The sequence below is a fragment of the Coffea eugenioides genome, chromosome 10 (genome assembly GCF_003713205.1).
Source record: "Coffea eugenioides isolate CCC68of chromosome 10, Ceug_1.0, whole genome shotgun sequence".
Lineage (NCBI taxonomy): Eukaryota > Viridiplantae > Streptophyta > Magnoliopsida > Gentianales > Rubiaceae > Coffea > Coffea eugenioides.
The window spans coordinates 11,560,352-11,571,084 of record NC_040044.1 but is presented as its reverse complement, the minus strand read 5'-3'; the positions used below and the strand labels follow the sequence as shown (position 1 = coordinate 11,571,084).

The 10,733-nt window shown below is 32.7% G+C and overlaps 1 protein-coding gene across 1 annotated transcript; it reads right to left on the bottom strand.

The window, feature by feature from the left end:
- Nucleotides 1-5,192: 5,192 nt before the first annotated feature.
- Nucleotides 5,193-6,465, bottom strand: LOC113749941 (germin-like protein subfamily 1 member 14). The gene is made up of 2 exons (XM_027293825.1): nucleotides 6,321-6,465; nucleotides 5,193-5,861 (listed from the first exon to the last, which is right to left on the bottom strand). The coding sequence occupies exons 1-2, from the start codon at nucleotides 6,439-6,441 to the stop codon at nucleotides 5,311-5,313; spliced, it is 672 nt and encodes a 223-aa protein (XP_027149626.1). The 5' UTR covers nucleotides 6,442-6,465; the 3' UTR covers nucleotides 5,193-5,310.
- Between the last annotated feature and the right edge of the window lie 4,268 nt (nucleotides 6,466-10,733).

The window sequence follows — 10,733 nt, the reverse complement described above, 5'->3', positions numbered from 1 at the left end:
AAATCATATATATATATATAATAAAGTCGTATTTTCATTCTTATCACTTTATACTTTCTCTTTCCTACGTGGCTTAACGACAGGGCAAGTGGTTTCAACACACTCTATAAAATAACCTACGCTTTTCCATCTCTCTCTTCTTTTGCCTTTGTTCATTTATTCCACGATTTCCACCTTTTTTTAAAAAAATAACCTATGCTCTATATGGAGCTTATCTCTCTCTTTTCATAAGCACGAAATCAATTATCAATATCTATCTAAATTAAATTTCAAATATAAAACCGTCCTTATCATCCATGTATGGCTTATAAAACCGTCCTTAGCATTCTATCCTATATTCGCGGCCGATTATCATTCTATCATAATTATATATTTGCGGCCGCTTGCTCCTCTTTTGGTTTGTGAACTTCTAGGTATAACAACAAGGTATAACCCGTACAATTTCTTTAGCATGCACGCCTTTAATAAAACTATTTTTTATTATCTCTTTTGGTTTGTGAACTTCTAGGTATAACAACAATGTATGACCCGTATAATTTCTTTAGCATGCACGCCTTTAGTAAAACTAATTTTTATTATCATCTTTTTATATTCTTATCAATATCTCTTTATATCCTTATCAATTCTTATTTTCTACCCAAAGTTACGTACTTTCAGCAACTTAAATTAAGATAAAACTACTTTTGATATTCTTATCAATATCTCTTTATATGCTTATCAATTCTTATGCCTACATATAGCCTCTTTATATGGTTAGGTATTTCCAGTGCAAGCGGTTGGCACATTAAAGCATCGATTTTGGGTTTCCACTCCTCTAGATTATCAGGTAAATCTTTCTTTGATACACATTTTTCTTTTTTAAAAGACATGTTCATCTTCAATAGTAAGAATTTAATAACATATCTTGAATTTTGTGTGTTTTGGTTTGATTTTCTATTTGTTTTGTATGAAGAGATAGGATTTAAAATAGTATTTTCATCATAAGTTTTCATATAGAAACATGTTAGATGTTTCCACTGAATTGGACAACATTCATATGCTATAGGATGTATGTTAGATATTTGTTAATTTGCCTTTGTTTCGTTTGTCCAAGGTACTGGGCTTGTAGCTGGTGCGGTGGATCCTTACTCAGCGCATATTCCAAGAGTTGAATTTGTTATTTTCTCCGGTCTTTTTTTCCCAACCATATGTAAGTTTGTTAGTTACTTTGGTTGAACTATCTATTGTATATTTTTCACTGCTGTTAAACATTCATATTATAAGCATTTGGCCTATGCCTCTTGAGTGATCATGAGCTGAGAGAGGCAAATTTATTTTCGTTCCTTTTGCAAAGACAAATGTCTACTAAATTTTCATCTTGAATTGTGAGTGATCATGGGTTTTGTTGTCCAAAATTGTAAATACAATTTGTAACTATAATCTGGAACAGTTTCATCTTGAATTGTTCAGTTTTATGGAAGTAAATGCTTTTGTTGATTACGTCCCATGTTGTTCTTAAATTTTTAATAATCAATTGACGAAGATATTTCTTCAGAAATTTTGTATGTTTAGCTATTATTGTTGTTAGTTACTTCAGTTGAACTATGTTTTCTATGTCTTCCACTGTTGTTAAATATTCATATTATAGGCATTTGGCCTATGCCTCTTGAGTGATTATGAACTGAAATGAGAAAATTTATTTTGGTTCTTTTTGCGAAATTTATGTATGGGCAAATAGACATTACTGCACTTTTTATTTCTTTTCAAGTTTTTAAATGTTATGGTATTGTCGAATGTTATTTTTTCCATTTTTGAATTATTATTCACTGAATTAGATTTTCATATTTATATTATAAGAATACTTTATATTATGATGCGCACATAGTAATATACTTAAGAAAGGTTATAATAAAATATACATTAAGTTTGTATTTCATATCGACATTTTTATAAAATTGACTAAATAGTTTATTATTTTTCGAAGATTCTCGTTCAACGAATGAGTACAAAACTAATTGATTTATATTTTAATATGGTATAGTCACAGGTGGCGTCTTAAATTCCAAATTAGAAGTTGTAAACAATTAACTAAAAAGGTAATTAGTTTTGTTACAAACCCGATTTAGTTATCTCCATCGACCGGATTTGGATCGCTTGACCGGACGGCCTTTGTAGTCCACGCTTCCTTCAACGATGTCGAGGAGTTTCAACGGCCTCCGTGGCTGTAGAGACAGCGGCCATGATTCAAGTCTCCAGCCAGCCAGCCAGCCAGTCAGCCCACGGAGGAGGTGCAGTTTTCACCTGCGTGTGGAGCTAGCTGGAGTTTTTTTATTTGTTTTTTTTTGGCTGTTGGTTTAATTTTTTTCACTTGTTATTGTTTCAAATGATAAGCTGGTGGTTGGATTTGAATCGTGCCACAGAATTGTGGTGTTTGCGTGCTAACTATTACTTTTTATTCGTTGAGCTTTTGAGCTTTTAGAAGTCAAATTGGCTTTAATTCACTTTACTCGAACTCGAATTCAATCAAGTCTAGTCTAATCGAATTCAATTAAACTTAATTGAGCTCACCTAATATAAATTTATATTTTACATATAATTTTAAAAAATATATATTCAACATTTCACAATAATAAATAAAAATATAATATAAATAAATAATATATATATATATATATGTGGAGGAGGGATGAATTAAATAGTACCAAAAGAGTGAATGTAAGTGATAAGTTTTGAATTCAACACCTCCCACTTATATACTAATATATATATTGAAAGCTCACGAGTTTTTTTGATCCAACTACTTGAGCTGGTGATTTGTTGTCACCCACCCCCAATGATGATGTTATTTGTATTGAACTTTGCCCTTTTTGGTGTAGATTGGACTTGTTGCTTATTTTCTTTGTCATAAATCCATCAACCCCAGAAGGGAAAAAATGACAGAAGACAAACTTAAAGATATGTCATTTGTCTTGGACTTTGGCCTTGTCGAGGTAGGTTGGACTTTGTGTTATTTGGTTTGTCGTGAATCCATTAACCCATAAAATGTGGCAAGGCACTTCAAGTGGCTTTCAGACGAGTGTATCGTGTACTCGTCTGGACCAATAGGTAGTTCAATCCTCTTCGTTTTCCCCCGACCTCTTCAGGTTCTCCCCTCCCTGTAGTATAGAATAATTGTAGGTCTATCGTATCGACAAAAAAAAATCAACCCATAAAGGAAAGAAAAAAGACAAAGTTGAATATTCATTCTTAGACTTGAGAAGTACTTAAAAGTCATTTCACCTTTGGGCTCATAAGTTGCTTTCACTTAAGTTGAATGCAATGGCTGGGCTTGAACTTGCAACTTCTGCCTTAATAAGGCGATCTTATGACCAACTGAGCAAGATTCCCCACGCCAATTGATGAGACAAATCCCATCTTATAAATTATTTTTTATATGTCAATTCAATTTAAAATTTTCCCCTTTTCCTCTGTGTTCTTCAATTATCATTACAAAAAGGGTTATTATCACTTTACCCCCTTCAACTATATTACTACTATCAGTTTATCTCCTAACGTTATCTTTTAGTCACTTCACCCCCATAAGTAATTCAACTCAACATGTTAAAAAATTTTGGACAAAAATACCCTGTTATTCTATAGCATTACTATATTGTTATTATTACTTTATTTCTTTAAATTATAGTGATATAATCGCTTTAATTCCTAACATTATTTTTTAGGCATTTTATTTCATCGTTAATCTAACTAGTATGGTCAAAATTTTTTAAATATATTTACCCTTTTATATATATCATTAAAAATAAAAAATTTGAAATGATTATTCTTCTTTTTTTTTTCACTTTAAGAGATCCAAAAATATAAAAATAAAAGGATTTTCTCAAATTTCTTTTTTCACACTTATTAATACTAGAAAAAGAAAAAGAGATAGGAAAGAAGGAGACAGAAAATTAGATTTTGCAAAAAAAAAAAATAATAATAATAAAGAAAAGTATAACATTATCGTATTAATTTAAGATTGTTATAATTAGGATTGAAACATGGTGGTAAACGGTAAAGTAAAATAATTTTAAAATAATAAAAGTATTTAATTCTTTCTTATTTATATTTTTTAAAAAAAAGAATTGAGCTCTGTCTCTCTATCTCTCCCCCTCTCTCCCTCCACTTCCCAATCTTTTTATTTTGTTTAATATTAATAAGATTGTCAAGAAAAAAGAGACTAATACTTTGACTTTTTTTTTGATACTAAAGAGGAGAAGAGCCACTCTAAATTTTTTATTATTTTTATTATACAAAATAGAGGGTACTTTTTTCTAAAGTTTTTTAACTTCCTAAGTTGGTTTAATGGTAAGATAAATTGTCTAAAAATAACTTTATGGGGTAAATTGATAATGAGACTACAGTTTATGGGGGTAAAGTGATAATAATTTTAAGGGCTAAACTTGTCTTTTTACTTTAATTAACAAACTCCCTTAAGTTTGACCGTTAGTCTTGGGGATAAATTGACTAAAAGATAACATTAAGGGGAAAATTGATAGTTGCATCGAACGTTAAAGGGGTAAAGTGATAATAACCCTTACAAAAGTAGCAATTAAATTTCTTAATAATGATGACTACCCATTATTTGTCTTATTTTGCCACTTTGATAATTGCCCAAGAATTCGGCAATTCGCCAAACGGTACATGAGTTGGTTTTAGAACGTTGTGAGACAAGCATTAGGCATTCTAGCCTAGCCTTGCAGCACGGTTGCATGTTATGTTTATCGCTGGGAATTTGACACAGGACGAAGGATGTGGGCAGACACTAGGCGGGCATCTCTTTTTCTACACTCTTGGCGGTTCCTTCTTTGAAGAAGCACAAGCAATATACATTCCTGTTTACATACACTTGCCTTAGAAGTATCAAAAATATTTTGACATGTTAGACCCTAACTAAATGTTTACTGAGAAACAGAAGAGATACCTATATTGTTTAGCTAACTTCTTTTAGTCGATTTTGTAGCGAGTTATCTGATGCCGATTAATTTACGTTTGCCGAATTTTAATAATTCAGTCCTCTACCCGAACAATGTCGAAATCAAGTCGAATCAGTAAAACTCACCAAGGTCATTATTTTCTAACGCTGTCATCTTCATTTTTTCTTCCATTTCAACAAAAATAACTTGAACTAAAAAGGAGAGATTAACTTATTTAATAATATATCACTTTATGCTCACACATATAATACAGTTTTATGATGTTATCAAATCAATCTTTGCAATGCCCTGTGCATACATAGCACAAAAGTCATGCTAGTAGAATTTAGGACAAGTCCATGGATCCTTTCGAGTTGTCTCAAGAAAACTGTGCCTCAAGAGCGTCAATGACTTTCTTGTCAACTTGGAATGCCTTAGCAAGAACACCTAGAGAAATGGGGGGCTCTGTTCCAAAGACTACATTTGCAATAGTATTGACCCCTGGATTTTGGCTGCTAAAAGCGGAAAATGCAAGAGCCTTCGTCTTCCCAAGATTTTGTATGAAGTGAACCAGACCTTGTGGGAACACAAAAACATCTCCTGGATTCAAGACTTTGGTAAAAAGGCGATTTTTCATGTTATTTGGTGGATTTGAAGTGACAAAACTAGCAGCCAGAGTGCCCTCTACCGCAAATATGACCTCGGTTGCACGCGGATGAGTATGAGGTGTGTTTACACCATAAGGAGCGAAGTCGATACGAGCTAGGGAAATTCCAAAAGTGTTGAGCCCTGGTAGATTGTCGACAAGCACACGAGTGACATTAGAACCAACTGGATTGTTTGTATTTCCAGGTATGTTAAATCCGTGGAAGAAGAAATCGTTGGCATTCACAACCTTTGGATCCTTGCAAATCTTTCCGTTCACAAACACTGCATTCAAAAAACTAGCTGTTAATAATGTGACAATGCGGAAAAAACAAACCCACGATGTTGTGAAAATAATAATAATACTTCCTCCGTCTCATTGAAAGTGTCATACTTTCCATTCTATTTTGGAATATCCTAAGACAATTGTTATGTTACAAAAGTCAAAACACCTTTTAGTCTCTCTTTCCAATATGATTTTTCTTTCTAATCATATGCATGTTACCATTTAAATTTAAAATTTGAATTTGTGGGGGTAAAATTGAAAAGAGAAGCACAACCATCACAATCAAATCACTATTTTTAAAAGGTTGGATTCTCCAAACATGACTAAATAAATAGGACGGAGGGAGTAGTAATAAAGAGAGAACTTAAAAGTCAAGCCAAAACATGACAGGACACGAAAATTGTACTTAGAAAAAGAGAAATGTTTTGCAACATTCTCTGATAGGTATAAGGAATTACCAGCAGTTTTGGGATTATTGATTGCAACACAAAAATCCTGCAAAGGGCTAGGATCAGAAGCGATAGCAAGGGATGAAAATAGTGCCATTGTGGCTATGGTTATCAGGAATGGAGCTCCCATGGTAATTGTGGACGAGATCTAGTATTTCTTACACTAACTCTTTAGTTGATAGTTCGAGGCATTTGGGCAAAGATTTGAAGCTATATATGGGCATATTTCATTTGACTATTCGCCAAGTTTATCTCTATCACATGAAGACAATTACACCTGATTGACACCTAGGTCTACAGGTTAGGTTGGTGACTTTTTATACTTAAATATTAAGTCACAGCAAGATGAATCTTTTCTCAGCAACTGAGTAGATGCATTTATCTAACCATCAGCCTAAGGCTGATGGCCACCACCAAGCCTTTGAAGCTTTGGTGGGGTGGGAGGCAAGGGTTCAAAACCTTGCCTCCTACCAATTTGCCACATTTGTGCCACCATCAATTTATCACGCATCCGTCTGGTCCGGTGGTGGTTCTGTCTCCATCGGTTCCCCATAGATCCAGTTGGGTCTCCCCCGTAGTTAGATTAGAATAGCGTAGGAGTAGAAGTAGGGTTGACGATTGACCAAAAAAAAAAAAAAGTAGATGCATTTATCTAGCTAACATTCTGAGCATTCAATATTGGTTTTTCCCTTCCTGCTCCTATGAAAAAAAATAAAGAACAAGAAAGGTATATAACAATTGGAACGGTCCCCTATCAGTGTTAATTTCCTGATTAGAGTTTTACTTTAATGGCAAAAAGTTTGAAAAGTTCGTGATGTAATTCTTGAATTCCTCGTAAGGTCTTCCAACAGGTACTAGTGAGATGCTATCTTTGAATGTTCTGAATACAACTAATACTTTGAACTTACTCCTTAGAGAGCCCTGATTGATGCTTAATTTTACATTATTTTTTGGGGATATACATAAGGTATTATTGAAAACAGAGTGCTATTACAAAAACTTAATTTTACATGTACCACTCCATTTCCTCTTAGAATTCTGCAATCAACTGTCACCTGTGGATGATTTGGTGCTTTTTTTTTAACCTTCCATATTTTTTAGCCGTTTAGCGAAAATAATTCCCAAGAAGAATAGTGTGGTAAATTCTAGAAAATTAGCTACGAGGAGCAGCCAGAAATTAATCTTATCTTTTTTAGATTTAGATACCCTCACAAAATATTTTTTTTATTAAATAAAAGTTTGGGTGGATTCGAATCCTCTAACTAAATATACTAAGTTGTATATGCAATAATAAATTAGAGCACTAATCTGATCCAAACTCAAAAAAAGGTTTTGTGATAGAACGTACTATCCAATGCCATTGTAATTTTCCATATCACCTAGTCAAACCTTACTAGGAGTAATTGTTTCTAGAAGTTAAGAAGTTAATATTCATGCACTTCTACCCATTATAAATCCAGAGAAATTTCGTACCACAACTAATCTTGTTTGCAAACTAAGTCTTCTTAATATTCAGTTAGTGGTGTTAGTTGATTTGAAAAGGTCATGATTGCAACTTAAGGTGATGTCCTAATAAGTAGGATTAATTTGTGTCAAGTTCCCTATGATATGAAAAACAAAATCATTTCACGTACACAAACAATTATAAAACTATTAGAAAAAAGAATATCACATAATTTTAAAAAACAAAATTTTGAATTTACTTAATATCCTTAGATTTGTATTCAGTAGAAGTGAAATATTTTGGAAACTCAGCTTCCCAAAAAAAAAAAATGATTTCATTGTAGAAATGTGTGACATGAGAAGTCTAGGCAGGGAAAGGAAGAATAGAGAAAAATGAAGATAAAGGTAAAATCAAAACTTTTAAAAATGGTAAAACTGATGTGAATTAATAGATGGGACGGAGCTCGACAAAAATAACGGTAGGCAAGTGCAAAGGACAACAAGTGTTGGGGGTTGAGTGCCTTTAACCCTTTTAACGCCGATGCTAATCGAGGTGTTACGTTAAGGATAAGAGATGTTCGAAAGCCTTTCTTTGTAGTTCAACCAAAGCAATAAAAATCCTCTTTGCCTTTTTCTACGGTAAGAAAAGATGCATATGGCAAGTTTAAGGCTTGATACCAGATTAGCTATATACAATTAAAATGATATATTTGAAATTAGTTTGAATTTCAATTAGGTATGGTCACTTGTGCCGTTAATGTAAAATATTCTGTTATATCAATTACAGTTCATTAGCATCGATCAGGATCTTACCTTATATAATTTTCTCCCAAATGATCTGATCATGTGCAAACTGGAGTTGGTTTCCTTTAGGGCTGCAAACGAGTCGAGTCGAGTCAAATTTTGACCTAATCGAGCCGAGTCTTGACTTAATTTTATTGAGGTTGAGTTCGAACTCGAAGAGTTGACAATTTAAAACTCGAGCTCGAACTCGACTTGATTCGAGCCGAGCTCGAGCTCGAAAAAAATAAAAAAATAATTATTTTATTTTTTAAAAAAATAAATAAAATAATATTTTTTCTTTAAAAATATTAAGGATATATATGTAATTTTATTATTAAAATAAAAAATATGTATATACTTAAAATAAAATAAAAAATATATATATATACTCGAGCTCGTGAGCTAACGAGCTTAATATTTTGAGCTCGATTTTGACTCGAGTATCGAGCTCGAGTCTAGCTTGACTCGACGCTCGCGAGCGGTTCGGTTCGTTTGCAACCCTAGTTTTCTTGCAACCATCTTGAGTTCGGGGAGATGCTAATTTAAACTATTATTTTTATATCAATTACTGTTCATTAGCATCAATTAAGATCTTATCTTGTATAATGTTAGTTTAAATTCATTGGTTTTAAGTGTCTAGGTTCATTTTGTAAAGGCTATAAATATAAGCATTATATTGTTGTATAAATCAAGAATTCAATAAACAATATTCTCCCAAATGAATTCCTCCAACATGTGGCATCTTAAATTCCAAATTAAAAGTTGTAAACAATTAACCAAAATGGTAATCAGTTTTCTTATAACCTGATTTAGTTAGTACTGCTTATTTAGAACGCCATGCTACTATGAGTAGCATGGTGTCCTAAATAAGTAGGATTAATTTGTGTCAAATTCCATATTATATGAAAAACAAAACGTGGGATTATCTCATTAGAAATTAAACGATCTAAATATAATATTGCATATTCTTTCTTGAGTTTATGTAACATATTAGTTTGGGTCTTTGAACTAGAAATGATAAAAGTGCTTATAATTAGAAGGCTACATATATTATATGTCTTGCAGTTTTTCCTGTCCGTGGTTGAGTGCCCATTTTTTTCCCGTTGAATTTTGGCAGATCCAAATATTTTCTCCTGTAGTGGAAATAAATTTTTTTACATCTGGTTAATTCGTTCAGGATATTAAAGAAACCCATTATTCTCTTTCTTAGTTTAACTAGTTTAAACCCCGTTCGTTGCACGGAGATTAATCTTGAGAGGGTTCGGTCCATTTTAATACTAATCGAAGTGCATGTTGCGGAATAATAAGTGAAACTTCAAAGATTTGACATGCGGCTTATTTTGAAACTTCAAAGAATTGAGATAAGAATAAAGGAATTGAGGTTGCATCTAGTCAATTAGGTTTTTTAATTCTTGCATACTCTAAACAGTCACAGGGATTACTCAAAACTCAAATACTGAAAATTTGATTGAATCAATTCATAATTTAAGGATGTTAGTAAATTACGTACTGATATAAGAAATATGATGTGTGTCAAGCAATCCATTTGAGCTCCTCTTTTGTTGACTTTCAAGTAGGGATAACAATAGGTCGTGTTGTGTACTTATCGTGTCATATCATTATTGTGTTCGTGTCATAAAGTTTCAATGCTAACTCAACTCATTAGACTTTCGTGTTATGTCATGTCATAACCTATTTGTTAAAGGGTTGTGTCACTCATAGGGTTTGTCCAATAATGACTTACTAAAGTTCGGATCATGCGAAAATCTATTAATTTTAATCGTGTTATCGTGTCATGTCAAAAATTGTCATCCTTACTCTCAAGAGAATGGCATTCACCGTTACATCATTAACAACTTCGCAGGTTTCTGAATTGCTCTTTGTACGACGCATATTGGTACCAATGCCATTGACTCGTATGGTAAAGCAAGTATGGTAAAGCAATTAAAGGGACAAAATTGAAATTCCAATGCACATAACCAATGGATCTCAATACCAAGAAACCTTCATCAATTCAACTTAAATGTGCAAGATTGAAATATTTATCTGTAAAAAATAAATAAATAATTTAATCTCTTGGAGAGTGTAATTATTCAACAAAGCCCCAGAAAAGATAAAAAGAACCCCACTATTAGTACCTGAGAGCCCAATTTTGCTAAACATGAATACTAAGAAAGTTCCCCCCAAGTCTTTTCC

Bases quoted from the DNA above. Each gene is read 5' to 3' on its own strand.
- LOC113749941 (XM_027293825.1), bottom strand. From the start codon at position 6,441: ATGGGAGCTCCATTCCTGATAACCATAGCCACAATGGCACTATTTTCA. The intron at 5,862-6,320 runs GTAATTCCTTAT...TTTTGAATGCAG, and splicing joins CAATAATCCCAAAACTGCTG to TGTTTGTGAACGGAAAGATT.